This window comes from Salmo salar, chromosome ssa13 (genome assembly GCF_905237065.1).
Source record: "Salmo salar chromosome ssa13, Ssal_v3.1, whole genome shotgun sequence".
NCBI classification, from domain to species: Eukaryota; Metazoa; Chordata; class Actinopteri; order Salmoniformes; family Salmonidae; genus Salmo; species Salmo salar.
In genome coordinates, this window is record NC_059454.1 from 57919837 (window position 1) to 57945280 (window position 25444).

The 25444-nt window shown below is 41.4% G+C and overlaps 1 protein-coding gene across 4 annotated transcripts in view; it reads right to left on the reverse strand.

Moving 5' to 3' along the window:
- gabrg2 (gamma-aminobutyric acid type A receptor subunit gamma2) overlaps positions 1-25444 on the reverse strand; it is a 68707-nt gene that overhangs the window by 5025 nt on the left and 38238 nt on the right. For 2 of the 4 annotated variants that reach the window (XM_014136810.2, XM_014136809.2), the window contains exons 7-9: positions 6768-6920; positions 1305-1510; positions 4-27 (exon numbers count right to left, since the gene is read on the reverse strand). In XM_014136810.2, coding sequence (XP_013992285.1) covers positions 4-27; positions 1305-1510; positions 6768-6920 — 383 coding nt within the window. The remainder of the gene's footprint in view (positions 1-3; positions 28-1304; positions 1511-6767; positions 6921-25444) is intronic. The other 2 variants (XM_045693401.1, XM_014136812.2) reach the window with 1 other exon arrangement.

Genomic DNA, 25444 nt, shown 5'->3' on the forward strand with positions numbered 1-25444 from the left:
TACCTTTGAGGAAAAGAGCCGGAGGAGCTTTTGTCCCATCAGGAAACAAAGAATATGTGGAATTAAAAGAAAACAACACAAAAAAAATAACACATGTAAATAAACAAAAACATAGAGAACATCAAAAGAACACAAAAGTAGAAAGAGAACAGTATACTGTAGAGAGACACACATACAGGAGGAGGAAGGTGCATGACAGGATACATCACACTGGAGACCAGGTTGATCCCCAGCCAAATCTACCTTTAGAGATGTGCTATATCCATGATAAAAACAAACTTGACATCAATGGTTTAGGGGTGATATTGATCCTAGTAGGGCTCAAAGCTGACCCGTTACACCAACAAGACAATGTCATTTTTTTGTACAGATAATGGCATTTGTATCTAAAAAAACATATTGAATATGGATTTGTAGTACTTTATACTCTCTTTCTCCATCTAACTTAAAATACCTTAGATTACCTAATCAGTTCCAGTACGCATACATTTAGTAGATTGATTATAAATAACCTGTTGTTGTCCTCATGCATAATGCAAATATCTGAACAAATACCATCATAACATGAAATAGGACATTATTATGTTTTATTTTTCATGAAATGGTTAGACCCTTACACCCAAAGCCTATGAGAAATTAAAGGCTGTTATTTCCTCGATTTCCTGTTTTATTCTTAGCTATTCATGAAGATCAAAAGGAGCTCAGTCAAAGGCTTCTGCATCATATCTTGGCAGACCATGTGAAGAACCTCAGGGAGAACAACCTCGGTGAGAACATCCAGATCATTACTCATTCATCCTGCACACATGTATATCCAAAAGCAAATCTTAGTTACAGAGAAGCTGAAACTGCAGCATCCCATAGCCTGTTCAGTACCTTGCTAGCTAACTCTGGTGCTTTCACTTTAGCCACCATGATGTTGTGGGGATTTGAAGCCCCTAAGAAAACGTCTGGTCATGTGACAAAGGTCTAAATTACAACTGCACAGCTGTGGTGTGGATTAAGGACAGGTTCAATCTCTCCCGTGCCTCTCATGCAGACTGCATGGCACTCACAATGTCTTCTCCCTTAAGGGAACCTAGTAGTAGTAGGCTATACATTACAGTAACACAGTAATACAGTGAGAGTGATTGGTAAAGCTTTCAGAGGCTGGAAATAAGAACTCTGTGAAAACACACTAAGCTCAAATGCTAAATTCTTTGAGGAGAAATGTACACATATACTATAAGTTCCCTGACAGATAATCCGGCAATTTTGTATTCACTACTTGTGGGCCTATTTTGTTTTGGATATACAACACTCACCGGGTTTTTATTTTTCTTGTCCTTTTTTGTGCTTGGCTTCCTGTTGCTCACAAAGTAGTGCAGTGTTCCATACTCTATCAGAGCGGCGAAAACAAAGATGAAGCACACGGACACGAAGAGATCCATGGCCGTCACGTAGGATACCTTAGGCAGCGACTTCCTGGCTATGGTACTCAGCGTAGTCATGGTCAGCACAGTGGTAATGCCTGTCAATGGACAAGAGCGTCAAGATGAGGGTATAGAGATGTTATAGCAGCAAAGGGTAACATATACCATTTGTGACCTATTTTAAGAAGCTAGGCGAACAGTTGAAGTCGGAAGTTAACATACACTTAAGTTGGAGTCATTAAAACCTTTTTTCAACCTGTCACAAATTTCTTGTTAACATACTATAGTTTTGGCAAGTCGGTTAGGATATCTACTTTGTGCATGACACAAGTAATTTTTCCAACAATTGTTTACAGACAGATTATTTCACTTATAATTCAATGTATCACAGTTCCAGTGGGAATTAGTGTTTACATACACTAAGTTGACTGTGCCTTTAAACAGCGTGGGAAATTCCAGAAAATGATATCATGGCTTTAGAAGCTTCTGATAGAATAATTGACATCATTTGAATTACTTGGAGGTGTACCTGTGGATGTATTTCAAGGCCTACCTTCAAACTCCGTGCCTCTTTGCTTGACATCATGGGAAAATCAAAAGAAATCAGCCAAGATGTCAGAAAAAAAAGTAGACCTCCACAAGTCTGATTAATCTTTGGGAGCAATTTCCAAATGCCTGAAGGTATCACGTTCCTCTGTACAAACAATAGTACGCAAGTATAAACACCATGGGACCACGCAGCTGTCATACCGCTCAGGAAGGAGACGTATTCTGTCGCCTAGAGATGAAGGTACTTTGGTGCAAAAAGTGGAAATCAATCCCAGAACAACAGCAAAGGACCTTGTGAAGATGCTGGAGGAAATGGGTACAAAAGTATTTATATCCACAGTAAAACAAGTCCTGTATCGCCATAACCTGAAAGGCCGCTCAGCAAGGAAGAAGTCAGACTACGGCTTGCAACTGCACATGGGGACGAAGATCGTACTTTTTGGAGAAATGTCCTCTGGTCTGATGAAACAAAAATAGAGCTGTTTGGCCATAATGACCATCGTTATGCTTGGAGGAAAAAGGGGGAGGATTGCAAGCCGAAGAACACCATCCCAACTGTGAAGCACAGGGGTGGCAGCATCATGTTGTGGGGGTGCTTTGCTGCAGGAGGGACTGGTGCACTTCACAAAATAGATGGCATCATGAGAAGGGAAAATTATGTGGATATATTGAAGTAATATCTCAAGACATCAGTCAGGACCTTAAAGCTTGGTCGCAAATGGGTCTTCCAAATGGACAATGACTCCAAGCAACCTTCCAAAATGGCTTAAGGACAACAAAGTCAAGGTATTGGAGTGGCCATCACAAAGCCCTGACCTCAATCCTATAGAAAATGTGTGGGCAGAACTGAAAAAGCGTGTGCGAGCAAGGAAGCCTACAAACCTGACTAGGTTTACACCTGCTCTGTCAGGAGGACTGGGCCAAAATTCACCCAATTTATTGTGGCAAGCTTGTGGAAGGCTACCCAAAACATTTGACCCAAGTTAAACAATTTAAAGGCAATGCTACCAAATACTAATTGAGTGTATGTACACTTCTGACCCACTGGGAATGTGATGAAAGAAATAAAAGCTGAAATAAATCATTCTCTCCACTATTATTCTGACATTTTACATTCTTAAAATAAATTGGTGATCCTAACTGACCTAAGACAGGGACTTTTTACTAGGATTAAACATAAGGAATTGTGAAAAACTGAGTTTAAATGTATTTGGCTAAGGTGTATGTAAACGTCCGACTTCAACTGTATGTCACACGTCACAATTTCACAGGAGAATCAATTTTTAAATGTTTATTATTATAATTTTTTTTAAGTATTTGTTTTTTGGCAGAAATCAAATTGTTTTGGTCACATACACATGATTAGCAGATGTTATTGCGAGTGTAGCGAAATGCTTGTGCTTCTAGTTCCGACAGTGTAGCAATATCTAACATGTAATCTAACAATTCCACAACAACTACTTAATACACACAAATCTAAGTAAAGGAATGGAATAAGAATATATACATATAAATATATAAATAGCAATGACCGAGCGGCATAGGCAAGATGCAATAGATGGTATAAAATACAGAGATGAGTAATGCAAGAAATGTAAACAGTTTTAAAGTGGCATTATTGAAGTGACTAGTGATCCATTATTAAAGTGGCCAATGATTTCAAGTCTGTATGTAGGCAGCAGCCTCTCTGTGTTAGTGATGGCTGTTTTACAGTCTGAATGCCTTGAGATAGAGAAATGCCTTCTTGAACATGTGAACTCCCATGTGCCTTAATAACAAACTTGTATGCCATCTGTAAATACGAATACAATTGTTAAATTACAAGCCTAGTTGGTTTAGCCACGGAAAAAGTCAGGAACCTTCCCACTAGCCATTATTGGCTGAGATAATGGGGGGCTTGACATGCCCAGAGATAGGTTTGGATTAGTCTGCCATGCAGCTCGCGTCTGTCTAACATGAACTGCTCAGTATGTGTAGATAATCTTTGCTACCGCAGCTTTTTTTAAAGATATAATGTTAGCCATGGTGAAGTGTTGCTACTACTCTCAACAAAATTACTGTCCTTAATTTAGCAGGCACTATCGACAAAGACGGGGAAAAAGGAAAAAGTTGTGATAGACTACTTTCTGCACACGGTCAGTGTAAACTGGAGTGACTTGACACAAAGGGCCAAACAAGCTGTAGCTAGCTACACATTAAACGGAAAAGACAAAGGACGTCTTACTTAAAGTGGTTCCAGTCTGCCATAATGTGTGCCGTCATCCACGTATACGGGTAAGAGTCTAGCTACATTTTCAGATATTATAAGTTCATAATTCTGTCAGGAAGTCATTTTTTTGCAAGTTAAATCGTACTGTTCGCTAGCTAAAAAAACATTAGCTCGCTGTCTCGCAAGCTAATGTTACGTGTATAATCTGAGTAGTAATATTATTAGTATATCAGAAAACCATTTACATTGCTAGTTATAGCTTAATGTTAGCTAACTAACATTGAACCTAGTTGATTAGCTTTAGCTACCTGCAGATTCATCCTACAGCATTTCATGCATGGTGGCTAGCTATGACATTCAGTTTGTACTGTAGCTATGGGGTTGGGATTATGGTTTATGTTTAGCTAGCTAACTTCATTGTTTAGCTAGCTAGCTGTGACCAACCACCTAATCGAGGTGGTCGGTCACATTTTTAGGGATGTTGGTCACATTTTTAGGGATTTTGGATTCTAGGATTTGGGGATATTGTGCTGTGGTGGCATTAAAAAATGTAGGAGATGTAGAAGGCTAACATGAAAAGTTGTGAGAGTATTCCTTTAATTATTGTTGATTTATCTACTTATTCAATGGTCTCAGAGATGTGAGAAAATAAGATACAAAAACTCTAAATAAACTTTCTGAAAAAAAATGTATTCTCATAGGAGATTATTAGAATGGAGGAATCTCAGACTGGTTGAACAAAATAAAATATGTATGATATACAGTGGGGATGGTTGAACAATTTTAGCATGCTGCAAATAAATAGAGCTTGCTATTTTATCCTTATGGGTTTTAAATGCATTACATACTTTATTCCAGCAGGTTATACCAAAGTGCTTTATCTGGACATGTAACATATAATCCATATAATACTTATACCCCAAATAAAAGGAACCCAATGAAACAATATCATTTAGTATAGTGATCAGAAAAAAATATTCCGGAACGGGTTTGAGTACAGCATTACGTGAAACTAAAGGATTATTTAATGCAGTGTCTGTTTAATTGCAACCAATTGACACAGTATGATGTATAGTCTCCCATAACGGATGGCATAGCGACCAGCTGTTTTGGTTTGCTTGATCCACAACATATCCATGCTTTCGAATTCAGCCAATATGTTCATACCATGCTTTACCACCAGCCATCTGGTGCATGTAAGAGACATGATGATGTTGAGGGAGACACTTCATCAGGGGAAACCCTTTAACGAAGCACACAGATAGTACAGATATGTCTTTATCGTGTACATCTTCCAACATCCCTGCCTCAAACACACACTCCAGCTCTTCAACAAGTCACTCTAATATATCATGAGGGCTTTAGGCTAATCTGGTTGTTATTTATCTATTTTTTATTCAAAACGAGAGACATCATCATGCCTCAAGATTAATGTTGTAATATCCATAGGGGTGCCTGGAGTGATTGTGATATTTGGTTGGATGGCACTGAAGGATTAAGAATTATGTCACAGCCATTAATCCTTCCAGCTAGCGAACCAACATTTACCTCCCTGTTATCTTTGGGAAGGAAATTAAGCTATTTGACTCCATTTACATTTTGGCAGGCAACTCAATTTGTCATGATATTAGTAAAATGTTATGAAGATTATATAAAAAAATATATATATCTAAGACATAGACACAGGCAGTACATTTACAGGTGTTCCCTGTAGCTCAGTTGGTAGAGCATGGTGTTTGCAACGCATGGTGTTTGCAACGCCAGGGTTGTGGGTTCGATTTCCCACGGGGGGCCAGTACGGGAAGAAAAAAAAAATGTATGAAATGTAAGTTGCTCTGAATAAGAGCGTCTGCTAAATGACTAAAATGTAAATTTAATAATAAATTAACCTCTCACAGTAATAAGGTATTACATTGTTTCTAAAAGTCAAAAAGCACTTCTCTGGTAAGATGTAAATGTAAGAAGTGGATGTCTGTGAACTGGATTGATTTACGTTCAGCAATACTTCCAAAGATCCTGGTGTGACTGCTTGTGGTCAGGGTCGAGAGGCTTGGAGGTGCATAAGAAACTGACTAAGGAATATGTAACTAAAAGATGACGTTCTCTGAAGATGTCCACCCTTTTGGAGACAAGGGCAGGTTCAATAGCTCACACATTCTCCTCAAACGTTCCCCCTTTTGCTTCAAGCAAAGTTCGGCCCCTGCATTTTTACGCAAAGGCTGCATCTCCCCTGAGCTTTGCATAAAACATATGCGTCAGGCTGGGCTCATAGAATCAAGATGGACTAGTTGCTGAAGCAGCTGCCCTCTCTGGGCGCTAAAGGTCGGTCTCTGACCACAACGAGTCCTATTTTATGAGAGACAGAGATTAATTAGGGACCACACTGCTAATGAACTCCACTGATAAAGCCGCAAAAACTTATGTTTGTGTTGGGGCTAGGTTGGCTGATTATGAAAATGAATGTTTGGCGTGAATCTGATGAGATTAAATACAGGGCAGAGGCAGAATTATCACTCTCTTTTATTCTCTGCTTATTTATCTTGAATTCGATTGAAATCAATGAATTATGGATGAGATTTGTATTGCTTTGTTGTTACCTAAGGATGTTCTAGCAGGTACAGCATCCTTGTTGATCCAGAAGGAGACCCAGGAGAGGACAACGATGAGGGTGCAGGGGATGTAGGTCTGAATGGTGAAGTAACCCATCCTCCTGCTCAGGTCGAAGAAGACTGTCAGAACAACGTAGTCTCCTAAAGACGAGAGACAACAAGAGAGAAAGCAGAACATTGAATCACCATATGGAAATTACACTGAACTAAAATATAAACGCAACAAGTAAAGTGTTGGTCACATCTTTCAAGAACTGAAATAAAACATCCCAGACATTTTCTATATAGACAAAAAGCTTATTCCTCTGAAATTGTATGCACAAATGTGTTTACATCCCTATTGGTGAGCATTTTTCCTTTGCCAATGTGTATGGGGTAAAGGTGGTTTTGCAATGACCAAATGTCGTTTTATTTTACTTTTGTATCTGTTTTGATTGTTTCTCATCACAATTTATTTGTGCTGCTGAGGAGTATTTATGTCTGTAATAAAGCCTGGCTCCCCATTGGGTGAGCCTGGCTGCCAAGTGGTTGGTCCTATGCCTTCCCAGGCCCACCCATGGCTGCACCTCTACCCAGTCATGTGAAATTCATAGATTAGGGCCTAAATGAATTAATTTCAATTGACTGATTTCCATATATGAAGTGTAGCTCAGTGAAATTGTTGCATTTGCGTTTATATTTTTGTTCAGTACACATAATATGCAGGAAGGCAATGCAGTCAATACAACTTGAATCACCATAGAGAAATACATAAATGCCATACAGTCAACACATAAACAGTAGACAGAAGTAGGTAAATATGTGGGATTTTAGTATTGCGTATACTGGAAATCCGATGTGCCCATAACAGCACAACATCCATCCTGAAGACTACATCTCCCCTTATCACAGGGTATCCCTGCCTCCTACACCTTCCGGGATCTGCTCTATTCTGTCCGCTATACGGAGTTACAAAGTTCGTAAGAGTGCCAGCAGCTCACCCTGCATGTGTAGGTTTACAGAGAGCTCACCGTATGATGTACACTAATTGATTAACACCACGATGTAAGCTGTGTCAGAAACCCTCCTGTCCCCTACTATAGTTTTGTGCTTGTAAGCCTGTGAGGCATTGAGCATACTCTCCTAGCCCCTTTTCTGCTCGGCGAGTGGGGCAGCGCTGCTTCTCAGATGGAATGAGAACAGCTGGCTTTATTAATAAAGCACCAAGCAATTTGGAAACCTGGTAATTTATCTCACGAGTAAAAAAAAAAAAGAAACACACGTTGTCTGCCATTTCTGCAAAACACCAACATCTGTGTGCACACAGCAGGACTTTGTGATCAATCCCAGGTTACACCTTTCCTCACCCCCACACTGATGGCATCATTAGATAGCCGAGTACAGCGGCAGAAAGGGAGAAAGAGCACCATTACCGCTCTTATCTCCGTGTTATTTTCTGCTGATGAGGCAGTTGGTAGGAGGAGAGAGAGACATGAAGGATGATCTGAGGGGTCTGTGGTCCACTATTTGTTTTTATTAACATTACATAAGTTAAGGCCTGGAAGTTGCACAGAGAGCCCCTGGCAGCTGACAAACTGCCAGTTAATACATTTATTGAGCTTGGTCAGCAGTGGCTTAGCCACATTGCATTACCCTCCACTATTTATAATGAAGGGCATCGCCAACGGACTCAAATACTACCTTAGTGTAAGACATCCCCCGCTGCGCAACAGTACAGAACATCTCTGGCAGTGTTTCCTACAGTCACTACAGAGAACAGTGCTCTCTTGATAGAGACTTGAGGTGAGGATATCGACAACCTCCTCCATTAGGGATCATGGCTAATGTATCAGCATCAATTCAATAATGCCTTCCTGTTGTCCTGAAACACTCAGCTTTCTTGTTTATCGCCTTGTCTATTTGTTTAGCTCAGAAACCCATTATCTCTCACCACGGCAAACATTATTATTCCGTCAGTGGACAACACAAGAGTTGGAGCTAGCAAATGAATGAGAGGTAAAATGGAGATACGATAGCTAGATATACAGTTGAAGTCGGAAGTTTACATACACTTAGGTTGGAGTCATTAAAACCTGTTTTTCAAACACTCCACAAATTTCTTGTTAACAAACTGTAGTTTTGGCAAGTCGGTTAGGACATCTACTTTGTGCAAGACACAAGTCATTTTTCCAACAATTGTTTACGGACTGATTATTTCACTTCTAATTCACTGTATCACAATTCCAGTGGGTCAGAAGTTTACATACACTAAGTTGACTGTGCCATTAAACAGCTAGGAAACTTCCAGAAAATTATGTCATAACATTAGAAGCTTCTGATAGGCTAATTGACATCATTTGAGTCAATTGGAGGTGTACCTGTGGCTGTATTTCAAGGCCTGCCTTCAAACTCGGTGCCTCTTTGCTTGACATCATGGGAAAATCAAAAGCAATCAGCCAAGACCTCATAAAAAAAATTGTAGACCTTCACAACTCTGGTTCATCCTTGGGAGAAATTTCCAAACGCCTGAAGGTACCACGTTCATCTGTACAAACAATAGTACAAAAGTATAAACATCATGGGACCACGCAGCCGTCATACCGCTCAGGAAGGAGACGCGTTCTGTCTCCTAGAGATGAAGGTACTTTGGTGAGAAAAGTGGAAATCAATCCCAGAACAACAGCAAAGGACCTTGTGAAGACGCTGGAGGAAACAGGTACAAAAGTGTCTATATCCACAGTAAAACGAGTCCTATATCGACATAACCTGAAAGGCCGCTCAGCAAGGAAGAAGCCACTGCACCAAAACCGCCATAAAATGGCAAGACTACGGTTTGCAACTGCACATGGGGACAAAGATTGTACATTTTGGAGAAATGTCCTCTAGTCTGGTGAAACAAAAACATAACTGTTTGGCCATAATGACCATCGTTATGCTTGGAGGAAAAAGGGGGATGCTTGCAAGCCGAAGAACACCATCCCAACCGTGAAGCACAGGGGTGGCAGCATCATGTTGTGGGGGTGCTTTGCTGCAGGAGGGACTGGTGCACTTCACAAAATAGATAGCCTCATGAGGAAGGAAAATTATGTGGATATATTGAAGCAACATCTCAAGACATCAGTCAGGAAGTTAAAGCTTGGTTGCAAATGGCTCTTCCAAATGAACAATGACCCAAAGAAAACTTCCAAAGTTGTGGCAAAATGCCTTAAGGACAACAAAGTCAAGGTATTGGAGTGGCCGTCACAAAGCCCTGACCTCAAACCTATAGAAAATGTGTGGGCAGAAGTGATAAAGTGTGTGCGAGCAAGGCCTACAAACCTGACTCAGTTACACCTGCTCTGTCAGGAGGAATGGGCCAAAATTCAACCAACTTATTGTGGGAAGCTTGTGGAAGGCTACCCAAAATGTTTGACCCAAGTTAAACAATTTAAAGGCAATGCTACCAAATACTAATTGAGTGTATGTAAACCTCTGACCCACTGGGAATGTGATGAAAGAAATAAAAGCTGAAATAAATCATTCTCTCTACTATTATTCTGACATTTCACATTCTTAAAATAAAGTGGTGAACCTAACTGACCTAATACAGGGACTTTTTACTAGGATTAAATGTCAGGAATTGTGAAAAACTGAGTTTAAATGTATTTGGCTAAGGTGTATGTAAACTTCCGACTTCAACTGTATCTGGTTAATCCCATTTACGCATTACATGAGTGCAGTAGACAGTGTGATGAACAAAGTACATAGGGTGTAGCTTTGATACACACACCACTGATGAACACAACCCAATCATGTTTCGATGGGGCTACGCACGGCACGGCAGCAGTGACACATCACACATTATCATGGCCCACGGCTCACCATTCCTGGCTCTCCTCTTTTCTTTTTTCTGTGTTTCAGTAAAAGCCCTAAAAATAGCCCTCCCAAATTATTTAGTGAAATGTAATATTGGGTCCTTGGCATGTGCTGCATAGGTCTCCCTCTATCTCTCCCTCCACAGAATCTACAAAGCTTCTGTGAGGGAAGTAGCCGGCTCATCCCAATGCATTTCTCAGTGCACTCCAGGACATCAAAGGGCCCTGTCTGCTTCTCCCTAATGACAGCCTAGCGTGTGCACACGAATGCCCGCACGCACACGCACACGCACACACACACACACACACACACACACACACACACACACACACACACACACACACACACACCTCAAAGCTCCTCTCTTTCTGTCAGAAGATCTGATCTGTCAGCCCACAAGATAATGGAACAAATGGCGTAGGTGTAGAAATGCCTGTCCTCCTTTAATCTTCACACCGTGGGAATGCATGAAGCAACGCTGCCTTCTCACAGGCAGGCAACTCTTCTGGTGGGACTATACCTAATATATTTATCATATTTCTCTTACTTCTCTTTGACGTGAGAAAATGCAAGGCCCTTATCCAGGAACATTAAAGATGGTTGGAAATCGGCTCAATGGTTTTGGTTGGGTCATGCCAATGAAGATGAAGCCTCTTCAATATTCATGTTGAGATACTGTAGATCTTGGATTCAATTAGCCTATGTGGGTTAAAATATTTCTTCCTCGTCTAATGGTTAGCCTAACTGGTGGGCTATTGGTTGGAGATGTTCTGTTTTGTTCTATTTAAATAGACCTCTTGCTCTACTATAAAACAGAACATTTTAGAAAAAATGATAATGCTGTGAAAAATCCACCATATAGTCTAAACAATGACTCAAAATCGAACTCATTGTTTATATTGAGATATTGTTTTCTGTATTTGTATTAGTATAGCTGCACATTTTCCTGATGCAGGCAATTTAGTAAGAAACCTCACAGATGTAATCGTCTCCTCCTGTAAAGATTTATGGAATGCAATAATAACTTGGCGAGGAAGATCATTCAGAGCACACTGTTAAAACCTCTGGGACTGCTAGATAGAATTAAACACACAACCCAGGCCTCGCTCTGCTCATACTCCAACCATCCCAGATCCCACTGCAACAAGATTACTGTGGTAAAAAAGCAGTTAAATTTCCTATTGTAGATGGAAAGAAATATTGTCTTTGGATGGGTGGAGGAAATGCTGAAACATCAGTCCCAGGTATGTTGCTGGTTGCATATTGCCGGGTCGACTGGTTTCAGGAGATGGGATATGGTAATCCCAGGTTGGGTTGCTGACTAGTAGAAAAGCTGCTGCCACAGGAGAATCTCTCTCACCCCCTATAAATTGGCATGATGGAGACAGGCAGGCTTGGACCTGCGGCACATGTTGTCCGTCCCACGGTCAGAGGCATCTGGTGACAGGATGGCATGATGTCTTGCTATGGCCTCAGCCTCGCTGTCAAGGGTCGGCTATGAGAGGAGACGGTATGCATAACCACAGAGCACCGTCTATGAGAAAGGATAGTAAGCATGACTGTGGGCTCAGCTACAGTATAAGAGGAGATGTTGAGCAGCACAATACACTGGGGAGTGGGGACAGAGCAGTTACAGTGTCTGTCTAGGGTCTTTATTAATGCCTATGTGCGGAGGATTATACAGCATGTCTTAGTCAGGGAATAGTGTGCCCGCTGTTCAAAGAGATTACCACCATGGTCTCAGGTCCAGGATCGGACTACCACATCTGGGGTTTACGTAACCACCCAGATCTGAATTTTAACTCCGTCCAGTCAGTCCCCACTCCCCATATCTAATACATTTATTTCCTTATCTTCCTCCGCTTGCTACCCATTTGAAGTGGTTTAGGGGGAGACTTATCCCCTTCACAGAACAATCAGAGCGCTGATGAGCAAACTCTAATCCCGGATGTGCTTGGAAAAATAAGATAATCTGCAATTCAAAAAGACAAGATCTAATTAGTGAAGGCAAGCCAATGCGGTGGTTGTCGGTAGACCTGGAGCTTCGACAGTAAGGAGATGCACCCTTATAGCTTAGAGGTATGCAGAACAGTGCAATTAGGGCAGGCTTTCCAAACCCAAAACAGAAGGCATGGGGTCTGTTCAATCATACTCATACTGTACTGCACGTGCTGTCATTTTCTAGTTGTCATAGCAATATTTTCTCTACGCACGGATCCATCCTCGCAAAGTAATAAGTTTAGAGGGGTTTTTCGAGGAGCTCCTACAAGCTGAGAATATTTCACATTTCATTTGGACATGGGAAAGGTGCAAAATAGCTTACACGACAGCTCAGCTGTAATAGTGGAATTATATCACAGAGATTCATGTTGAATGTACCAGCTACCACTATCTTAGAGAAAGGTAATCCTCTCATTGCCTGCAGTCTAAGTGATCTGACATCTAATGTATAGTCTCAGAAATATGATCTGAGTTGGTTGCTCAGATTTCCATGAAGAGATTACATACTATATTATAGTACTATGGAGCACACTTTCTTTTGTAGTAAACAATAAAACGTATGTCAAAAACTAATCAGCGAGCCACAAGTTAAAGTGAGACCAGCAAGTCTCCTCTCACCTCATAATTTCCTTGTTTATTAGCTTGGAGAGCTATTAGGGCTAGAGTGAGTAGGGAGCCATAGACTCCTGTGTCATGTCCATAGGGGTTACTAAGGCACGTGCCCCCTCAGATTTGTCCTGTTCTACATTTTTTAGATGTTTTGACTAAACTTCATTTTTAAGCACACACTTTATCATAATTCATTCTCCCAAGTAAGTAGTCCATTTGTAGGTGCACGGAACAAAGATACCGGACGCTAGATACTCTAGTGCCTGCAGTATCGTCAGTGGAGGAGGAGAGAGAGAATAGAGTGACACTCACAGCGTTGGATTTGATTTTAGCTGCCGGTGATGGGCAAGAGGTATGTTCGTAAATTCATTTGATCAAGTTATGAAGCCTATTGATTCCTTGATGAATAAATAAAACAAACATGTTTTGTTTTTTCTCTGTAATACTAGCCACCTAGCAATTTTATTGTATGGAAATTCATAGACTGTGAATACAATCCATAGACAGAGATTTGAATACATTTAGATTGTTATTTTCAAAACTCAAATTACAATAAATATATACATAATTATTGACTAAAATGTATTTAATTATTCGGTTATGATACTATATACCAGTGTGGTAATTCTACTAAACTTCTAAAGATTAAAAGTTCTTAAAGAATCAACATGCAACATTAATAAAAATTACAATTAAACAGGCAAAGAGATAAGCTTAGACAGGCAAAGAGATAAGCTTAGACAAACTTTGCGGAAAAAGATACATTTTTTTTACATGGAAAAGGGCATAATGATTATGGTTCTAGATTGCAAGAAAAAAGCTGTTTCAGGTGTTTGAAAAATGCTAAAATCCCCTGCTCTGGATGGGGGCCTGACACCGCCCCCCCACCCCCTCCCCTCCATCCTCACGTACTTCGTGCCCCTCTAAAACAATGGGTGCATGATGTCCCTGCTAGAGCCAAAAGGGAGCCCTGGACTCCTCCCCTCGGGAACATGATGGCAATTTACTGAGCTCTCATAGACTTTGTTTGCCGATCTCAACAAACGATTTCTGTACGGGCCTCGCTTTGTGCACAGGGGCATTGTCATGCTGAAACAAGAAATGGACTTCCCTCAATGTTGGAAGCACAGAATAGTCTAGAATATTATTGTATGCTGTAGCATTCAGATTTCCCTTCACTGAAACTAAGGGGCCTAGCCCAAACTATGGAAAACAGCCCCAGACCAATATTCCTCCTCCACCAAACTTTACACGTGGCACTATGAATTGGGGCAGGTAGCGTTCTCCTGGCATCCACCAAACGCAGATTAATCTGTTGGACTGCCAGATAGTGAAGCGTGATTTATTGATTTTAGGCTTGTGTGCGGCTGCTTGGCCATGGAAACCCATTTCATGAAGCTCCTGAAGAACAGTTATTGTGCTGAAGTTGCTTCTAGAGGCAGTTAGGAACTCGGTAGTGAGTGTTGCAACCGAGGACAGATTAATTTTATGCGCTACACACTTCAGCACTCAACGGTCCCGTTCTGTGAGCTTGTGTGGCCTACCACTTCGAGGCTGAGCCGTTGTTGCACATTTCCACTTCACAATAACAGCACTTACAGTTGACCGTGGCAGCTCTAGAGGGGCAGAAATTTGACGAACAGACTTGTTGGAAAGGTGGCATCCTATGACAGTGCCACGTTGAAAATCACTGAGCTCTTCTTTAAGGCCATTCTACTGCCAATGTTTGTCTATGGAGAGTGCATAGTTGTGTGCTCGATTTGGCTGTCAGCAACGGGTGTGGCTGAAATAGCTGAATCTACTAATTTGAAGGGGTGTTCACATACTTTTAATTATATAGTGTATGTGGATTTTTCATATCGGCTTTCTTTTCTGAGTGGCGACATTACATCTAATCAAACATCAAAAATGTTCTATCCCACAAAGGGGAACATTCACTGTAAGCAGACCATTTTCTCTTCTCTCTTGTCATGTAGTTGCCTTGTCAGTGCGCTTAATCCCCATCAATATATCATCTTTGATAAACACATGGGTCAAAACTTTTGGTAACACTTTATTTGAAGATTAGCGTCATAACACCTTATAACACTGTGATAACATGTTATGAAAAGTTGAAAACTTTTCATAACCTGTCTTAACATTGTCATAAGACTGTCATGACACATATTTAGACCTGTTCTGACATATATTGCAACATTTTATGGCTGGTTCTGACACCTACATCAAAACCAACAAAACCTAACAAACTACGAAAACCACACTATTCCAGCATAGCCTACTTGTAAAATAAAATGTTATATAACATTTTCTGAAATTGGCCATTTTATTACCATGTCACACACATTGATGTCATACATGTGCTTACCTCAATGCTCTGTTGCTCATGACTGGAATGAATGCAGGGGCAGGACAACATGTGTGACGTATGACTGACATATGGGGGATGCACTGTGTATACAGTTAGGTCAAATATTATTGCCAACCTTGAGCAAAAAAGACTGTATAAATAAATAATACATACCATAGCACTGCTTGGTATATGATAAATGGCATTGGCACTGTCACAACTTCCGCCGAAGTTGGTGCCTCTCCTTGTTCGGGGCGGCGTTCGGCGGTCGACGTCACCGGCTTTCTAGCCTCCACCGATCTACATTTCTTTTTCCATTTGTTTTGTCTGTATTGTTCACACCTGGTTCTCATTACGTTTTAATTATTTCCATATTTAACCCTCTGGAGCCATCGTGGTTTTGTGCGTGTTTATTGTTGTCAGTTGTCTCATTTACGTGATTCTGGATTTTTGTGACTCTGGATTTTCGACTTTGAAAGAAACACGCACCTTCAAATGGAATCAGCAGGTGAACACAGCCCTCCTCTACCTATGGAGGAGCGCGTCCAGCAGAACACGACTATGTTGCAAAGTCTCGGCACAGCCATGGATCGCGTGCTGCAAACAATGGAGCGATGGAAGAGAGGGGTTTTTCCAGCAACCCCATCATCATCCCCCCAGCTCCCACAACAACCCACATCGCTGTCCACCCCTCCTTCACCTGGATCCAGTGGGATTCGGCTTGCGCTCCCGAGGGTATACGATGGAACGGCTGCTGGGTGTCAGGGCACGTCTTCTGGCACTACGGGGTGCCTGAGGATTTAAAGTTTCTGATCGGGGTCCCCAGTTCACGTCTAGGGTCTGGAGGGCGTTTATGGAACGCCTGGGGGTCTCGGTCAGCCTCACCTCAGGTTTTCACCCCGAGAGTAACGGGCAGGTGGAGAGAGTTAACCAGGATGTGGGTAGGTTTCTGCAGTCCAATTGCCAGGACCGGACGGCGGAGTGGCCGGCTTTCATCAGCTGGACAGAGATGGCCCAAAACTTCCTTTGCCACTCCTCCACTAACCTATCTCCTTTTCAATGTGTATTTGGTTATCAGCCGGTCCTGGCACCGTTCCATCAGAACCAGACTGAATCACCTGCGGTGGACGAATGGTTTCGGCTCTCGGAAGAAACATGGGATGCTGCCCATGTGCGCCTGCAACGGGCCATCAGGCGGCAGAAGGCGAGCGCCGACCGCCACCGCAGTGAGGCCCCGGTGTATGCACCGGGGGATCGGGTCTGGCTCTCGACCAGAAACCTACCCCTCCGCCTGCCCTGCCGGAAGCTGGGTCTGCGGTTTGTGGTGCCATTTAAAGTCCTGAGGAAACTGAACGAGGTTTGTTATAGGTTACAGCTCCCTCCTGATTACCGTATTAACCCCTCGTTCCGGTGGTGGCTGGTCCGCTCCAGCAGTCTGAGGCACGGGAGGTTCCTCCACCCTCTCTGGACATCGAGGGGGCCTCGGCGTATACTGTGCGAGCCATTATGGACTCAAGGCATCGGGTCTTCAGTACCTCGTGGAGTGGGAGGGGTACGGTCCGGAGGAGAGATGCTGGGTGCCGGTGGAGGACATCCTGGACCCTTCCTTACTGCAGGAATTTCACCGTTTCCACCCGGATCGTCCTGCGTCTCGTTCTCCAGTTTGTCCCCGAGGCCGGTGTCGGTGCACTGCTGGAGCCGCGCGTCAAGGGGGGGGGGGATACTGTCACAACATCTGCCGAAGTTGGTGCCTCTCCTTGTTCGTTCGGCGGTCGACGTCACCGGCTTTCTAGCCTCCACTGGTCTACATTTCTTTTTCCATTTGTTTTGTCTGTATTATTCACACATGGTTCCCATTACGTTGTAATTATTTCCCTATTTAACCCTCTGGAGTCATCATGGTTTTGTTTTTGTTGTCAATTGTCTCGTTTATGTGATTCTGGATTTTCGTTCTCCTTGTTGGAGGATTGATTTTGAGTAAAGTTACTATTAGTACTCATCTCTGTGTCCTGTGCCTGACTCTGCCTTACCCACATCACCTAGACTCTGACAGGCACTTGGATTGGAACCGGTTTATGGTCAGATGACATGAAAATAGAGCCAGTGGTGGGTTGGGCATTGAAAACCAGAAGCATTTGCAGAAAAGTACCTCATATCTTTTGTAAAAGTTGGTGGTGGATCTTTGATGTTATGGGGCTATTTTGCTTCCACTTGTTAAGGTCAATGCGATGGCATTGTTAAGGTCAATGCGATGGCATCATGAACTTTATCAAGTACCGGGACATTTTAGCCCAAAACCTGGTTGCCTCTGCCAGGATGTTGACACGGTCGGAGGCCGAGCAGTTGCCTTACCAGGCGGTGATGCAACTGGTCAGGATGCTCTCGATGGTGCAGATGTAGAAATCTTTGAGGGGAACCCATGCCAAAGCTTTTCAGTCTCCTGAGGGGGAAAATATGTTGTCGTGCCCTCTTCACGACTGTCTTGGTGTGTTTGGACCATGATAGTTCCGCTACAGCCCGGTCGATGTTAATGGGGGCCTGTTCGGCCCACCTTTTCCTGTAGTCCACAATCAGCTCCTTTGTCTTGCTCACAATGAGGAAGAAGTTGTTGTCCTGGCACCACACTGCCAGGTCTCTGACCTCCTCCCTATAGGCGGTCTCATCTTTGTCAGTGATCAGGCCTACCACTGTTGTGTCATCAGCAAACTTAATGATGGTTTTGGAGTCATGCTTGACCACGCAGTCGTGGGTGAACAGGGAGTACAGGAGGGGACAGGGAGTACTAAGCACACACCCCTGCGAGGCCCCAGTGTTGAGGATCAGCATGGCAGATGTGTTGTTGCATACCCTTACCACCTGGGGGCGGCCCGTCAGGAAGTCCAGGATCAAGTTGCAGAGGGAGGTGTTTAGTCCCAGGGTCCTTAGCTTAGTGATGAGCTTTGTGGGCACTATGGTGTTGAACCCCGAGTCGCTGGTGTGAAAGGCTAACACCTTACGCATTGAACCAATAGGGTTAACCCACTTGGTGGAAAATGCAACATGGCTCATATAGCGAGGATCGCTAACCTGCCCCTTTCGAACGGGAAAGCAAGTCCCCTTCCTTTGACTGCTGAGCCCCCTTACATGTCTGGGCCATGCGTTCCGATGCCTCATGACCGCCATCCCACTTCTGACACCAGTGTAGCGAACGACGGGGCAGGGAAGTGATCCCTGGTCACTGGCTTGATGGGCAAACATTCCTATGCATCGCACCAATATGGTTAACCCACTTGGTGGGAATTGCAACGTGGCCCATATAGTGAGGACCGCTACAATATATTCAGGTAACTGCCAAAATATAGGAAACACCAACATAAAGTGTCTTAATAGGGCATTGGGCCACCACGAACTGCCAGAGCCGCCAGAATGCGCCTTAGCATAGATTCTACAAGTGTCTGGAACTCTTTTGGAGGGATGCGACACCATTCGTCCATGAGGAATTCCGGAATTTGAGATTTTGTTGATGGTGGTGGAAAACACTGTCTCAGGTGCTGCTCCAGAATCTTCCGTAAGTGTTCAATTGGGTTGAGATCTGGTGACTGAGACACACACACACACACACACACACACACATGGAAAGAGATAGCTTGTTTATCTAACTGTGATGAGTTTTCATGTCATTTCGAAGTCTATATTTGGTGTTTGACAGAGTGAAAAACTTGTTGGACTTGTGTAGCCAAGCTAGCTAGCTAAGTCAACAAATGATGGCTCATATTACGTGTATTTACATGTGTATATATGAACCACGCTAATGATATCTATTTTAGAATGTTACTTTTCATGAAATGTTTATCTTACTGCTAAGGTTAGCTAGCTAGCCTAGCTACCATTTCGCCCTAGCTTATGTTGTTGTTAGCTGTCCATGGGTTTTTGATACATTTAATACATAGGTGTCTTTTACAATTTGATTGTACAATTATTACTGTATAAATACAGTTAATTGTTAATTGTTGCCTATACAATGCATGGGTGTATATTTAGCTAGCTAGTGGTATTGCACACCACCATCTTTAGTGATTAACAAACACTAGCTAGCCAGCTAAATTAATAGTTGAGATCTAATTACTATTGTAATATGTCATGAAGACATTGTATTTGAGAATGTGTGCATGTGTTTGCTATTGGTATCTAGTCTTAGCTGTCAGTGTATATTTCTTTAGCGGTAACACTGCATTATTCTAATTTCTGTTCTTTACTTAGCTAGCTATTTCTTCGAGAAAGTAGCTAGTTGCGTCTGCATCCAGGGGTGGAGGTGAAGACCTTGAGGGAGAATGCTAGAAACAAACTTTGAATCTAACCTCCTGTGAGTGACCTCAACGATAGAAGGCCTGTTCCAGCCCACTCACATAGAATTACAGTCAAATTACAATAGTTCAATAATCAATGTAATGATTGATCATTATTCTTTGTTGTCTTGGTCTGAGATATCATGGATCTAGTAGCTTTGTCTATGTGAATTTACTTAGTTTTTTTAACTAATCAGGATGCTGAAGACTATATGATCCAAGAGAACCTTTATCAATATGAGCTGAAGGTCTTTGGGGTCAACAAATGGATGAGGGACCAACATCCAGAGCATTTGGAGATCTGCATCCAAGGAGCCAAGGTCTTGAACACTCTTTCTGAAACAGTATAGTTATTTTGTGACTGGGTTTGATGCTTTCATTCATTCAACATGTCACGTCCTGACCAGTGAAAAGGGTCGTTTGCCATGGTAGAATGGTCCGGGCGTGGCAGGGGGGTTGTTTTGTGTGTTTTGGGGGTTTTTGGTTCTAGGGAAATCTGTTCTAGTTTTCTATTTCTATGTTTCGTTTTCCATGTTTGGCCGAGTATGGTTTCCAATCAGAGGCAGGTGTCTTTCGTTGTCTCTGATTGGAAGCCATACTTAGGCAGCCTGTTTTCCTTTGGGTTTTGTGGGTGGTTGCTTTCTGTTTAGTTTGTTAGTATACCTGACAGAATTGTTTGGCTGTCGTTTGTTTTTCTTTGTGAAGTGCTTTCATTAAAAGTAAAAGATGAGCACTCAACACGCTGCGCCTTGGTCTCCTCAATACGACGCTTGTGACACAACAACGTTTAGTTTTTTGATACATTATTCTGTTCTCTTTTAGACAAGCCACATGGAAAAATTAAACATGCAACGATAGTCGCGTCAATTATAGGGATTGGATGAAGCTCAGTGTTAAATTAAAATCTTCCTTTCACCATATCTAAGCCCATATGACACCAATCTCGATGAAAAATCCTAATCAACTTGATTGGAGGTACACAACACACTCGTCATGAGCCGCTCAGCCGTTACCAAGAACCACATACCGTATCTGTTAACAGGGTCATTGGGAATTGATTTTTAAGAGAATTTCTTGCGCTTACCTAGCTCAAATTCTAGACATCCGATTAAAACGAGACTATAGCATCCATAAAGTGACCATTGGACAAAAAAAATTACAAAGTTTGTAGTTGCAACATTTTTATTAAATGTATAATTTATTGCTCTCACATGCTCATTTCTGTCCGTGAAGAACCAACTATATGCTACCTTTTTGTAGCATTTCTGAAAATGCTAACATCTCTTTTAGCCGAAACTCAGAGTTCTAACACAGGGTTGGTTGCTCGGCAACAACACAGCTGCTTGCACAATGCTGCCACTGCCAGTCATAAGAAGTGTATGCGAACAAACCTAGGCTACTGTTTATAGCTAGCTATATGGTGGTATTCAAGCTTAGGTTAACCAATAAAGGCAAACAGATATTTTGATTAACTAGGTAGCTAATGTTACGTAGCTAACGTTAGCTTGATTATACAAAGCCTAGCATCTAGCTTATGTACCTAGCTAACAGTAGTCAGTTGAAAGCTTGCTAGCTAACACACAGGCAAATAAAGGTAACTAGCCAATGAATGTTTTTGTTTTGATTAGCTAGGTAGCTAGCTAGCTAGCTAATGGAACGTTATACCAGTCAGATGAGAGCTAACATTGGCTAGGTAGCTAACCAACAAGTGAGAAAAGCTATCTAGCTATATTGTTCAGAGTAAGGTTTTTCAAATAAGGCTGAAGTTGTGTAAACTGCTGATCTAGACATTTGTGTGTAATCGGAGCACAAACAAATATGTACAAATAAACTAGTGAATGTCATTGGCTGCTATGATAGCCAATTAACTTTAGCTAGCTAAGTAACCTTAGCCAATATAGGATTGGAACATTAGCTAATGTGTCTAGCCAGTGTATGCACCACAATAGATTATACTTTCTTACACAAAGCGTTAAGTTTAAAACCACCAAACTTTGGGAAGCTGCCATGATACTCACGTTCATTTGCATTGCACAGACCAAGCTAAGCACGGTAAAATGAGGTAGCCAGATTTCAGACAGGTCAAACACTGCAGTTAGCTATGCTACATTTCCTCGAAGAACAACCAAGACCACTCAAACCATAGTTGAGAAAACAAATAGTTTTGTTAAGAAACATTAAGCTAGTTATGAACCGCATAGTAAATGGCTGAACCCCAAATGCACATGTAAACAGGACCTCAGTTGTGCAGACTTGACTGACAGCATCACTATTTCAAACGTGTAGAATAAATTCCAGCTCCGACATAAGCTCTTTCTCCTGCTGTCTTGTCATTCTTATAATCCAAATGTGTGCTGACTGATCAACACAGTGTCAAGTTACTGTTCAGTTTTCAAGTCACCATGCACAAGTAAAAAGTAGTCAGGGGCCTGCACACAACGGACCAGTGTAAAACAACAACATCAAAATCACTGCATGTGCAACATGCTGTGTTGCAGCCTGATCCCATAGACTAGACGTAACATAGTAAATGTAAATCCGGGACACTGAAATTAGTAGATATATTACCTTTGGTATGGTTACTTAAGACAGAAGGCTACTTAAGGCAAAAACAAGGGTGGTTGGTTGGGAGAAAGGATGGGCATATAACACGAATGTCTAGTAACCCAAAGGTTGAGTTTTCCAATCTCATTATGGAAAACTTTATCCTTTTAGCTAATTGCAACTACTTTCTATTTTTTAGCTACTTTGCAACTAGCTACTGTAGTAGGTCAAAGCTGTGTGCTGGAAAACCTTGGCAGAGCATGGGTGGAATAGGCATTGTGGTGCTCATGTGAATTTCCTTTCTTTTTCCACTTTAGACCAATGCCTATTCTCACTTAAAACATAGATTTTAGTTTTGAATAAAGTTTACACAGGGAAACAATTGCCATTTGTAAACATTATGTTATTTAACTGAACCCATTACATATTTTATTTTTATGCTGTAACTTTAACTTCTCTAGGATAGGGGGCAGTATTTTGACGTCCGGATGAAAGGCATGACCAAATTAAACTGCCTGCTTCTCGGGCCCAGAAGGTAGAATATGCATATTATTAGTAGATTTGGATAAAAAATACTCTGAAGTTTCTAAAACTGTTTGAATGATGTCTGTGAGTATAACAGAACTCATATGGCAGGCAAAAACCTGAGAAAAAATCCAACCAGGCAGTGACCTATAGTTTTTCTATCTAATCCCTATCAAAACTACAGTGTCTGTGGGGTCATTTTGCACTTCCCAAGGCTTCCATTGGCTGTCAACAGCCTTTAGAAACTTGTTTCATGCGTCTACTGTTACTGGGCAGAGAATAGGAGCTCAGTCAAATCAGTGGACTGCCTGGGACCAGTGAGTTGTTTACTGCGCGGGTACACTGTACTCCTTATTTTTCCGACGGTAATGAATACGCTATTGTCCGGTTGGAATATTATCGAAGTTTTATGTTAAAAAGACCCTAAGGATTGATTGTAAACATCGTTTGACATGTTTCTACGAACGGTAATGGAACTTTTTGACTTTTCGTCTCTGGTTTTGCGCTCTCGCGTTATGCCTTTGGATTAGTGATCTGAACGCGCAAACAAAATGGAGGTATTTGGACATAAATATGGAGTATTTTGAACAAAAATAACATTTCTTGTGAAAGTGGGAGTCCTGGGAGTGCATTCCGACGAAGATCAGCAAAGGTAAGGGAAGATTTATAATACTAATTCTGAGTTTAGTTGACTCCAGAACATGGCGGGTAACTGTATAGCTTGCTTTGATGGCTGAGCTCTGTACTCAGAATATTGAAAAATGTGCTTTCGCCATAAAGCTATTTTAAAATCTGACACAGCGGTTGCATTAAGGAAAAGTGTATCTATAATTCTTTCAATAACTGTTGTAAATTTTATCAACGTTTATGATGAGTATTTTTGTAAATTGATGTGCTCATTCACCGGAGGGTTTTGGTGGGAATACATTTTCTGAACATCACGCGCAAATGTAAAATGTTTCTTTTTTTATTTAAATATGAACTTTATCAAGCAAAAAATACATGTATTTGGTAACCTTGAGTCCTGGGAGTGTCATCTGATGAAGATCATCAAAGGTTAGTGATTAATTTTAGCTGTATTTCTGTTTTTTGTGACGCCTCTCCTTGCTTGGAAAATGGCTGTGTGGTTTTTCTTGTCTCGGCGCTGTCCTAACATAATCTAATTTTATGCTTTCGCCATAAAGCCTTTTTGAAATCGGACACTGTGGTTGGATTAAGGAGAATCTTATCTTTAAAATGGTGTATAATACTTGTATGTTTGAGAAATTTGAATTATGAGATTTTTGTTGTTTTGAATTTGCCGCCCTGCTATTTCACTGGCTGTTGATAGCTAGCGTCCCAGATGTCCCAGAGAGGTTTTTAACACCTGTTTAATAGTCATGCTGTTAACATTATGTCAATTTATGTTAGTGTCGATTCAGGGCTGTGCTATAGATAGGCATTAAAGTGTTATGACCATAACCATATTGTGCAACATTACCTGGACTAGCTAAATACACTTTATGCCACTGTCATGAAGCATTATGACCTTCATATGTGACTTTACTTGAACTAAGTAAATACACTTTATGACACTGTCCTGAAGCATTATGACCACCCTGTGTCACTTTACTTGGACTAAGTAAATACACTTTATGACTCTGTTAAGAAGCAGTATGACCACCCTGTGTCACTTTAAATGGACTAAGTAAATACACTTTATGACACTGTTAAGAAGCATTATGACCACCCTGTGTCACTTTAATTGGACTAAGTAAATACACATTATGACACTGTCAAGACAATTATTGCCAATTCAGGAAATGTTATATAACAAACATACTGTTTACATGTAAGCTATGGTGTAATAGAATGACTTGCCTTGTGGGGTAGCCAAAAAATAACACAATATTTGCCACAACAGGTCTAAATGTATTTGTCATGACAGTGTTATGACAATATTAGGATTGATTATGACAAGTTATGTCAGCTGTTGTGACATATTACGACATGGTTATGACTGTTATAACATGTTATGATGCTTCAAATAAAGTGTTATCAAACTTTTATATCTACGATTTCTGATGACACCCCCATTCTTTTGTGACATCGTTTCACACTTTTCCCAATAGTAAAGTCCAGGAGAAAAGGTGATTTGCACAGGTAATAGTATGAATATTGACAGTTTTTATTTTTGAAAGCAACCGTGAAGTGACATTTAGTTGACAAATATACTGAACAAAAATATTAACGCAACATGTACAGTGTTGGACCCATGTTTCATGAACTGAAACAAAATATTCCAGAAATATTAAATTTTTCTCATATTTTGTGCCTGTTGGTGAGCATTTTTCATTGCCAAGATAATCCAAACATCTGATAAGTGTGGTATATCAAGAAGCTGATTAAACAACATGATCATTACACAGGTAAACCTTGTGCTGGGGACAATAAAAGGACACTCTAAAATGTGCAGTTTTGTCACACAACACAATGCCACA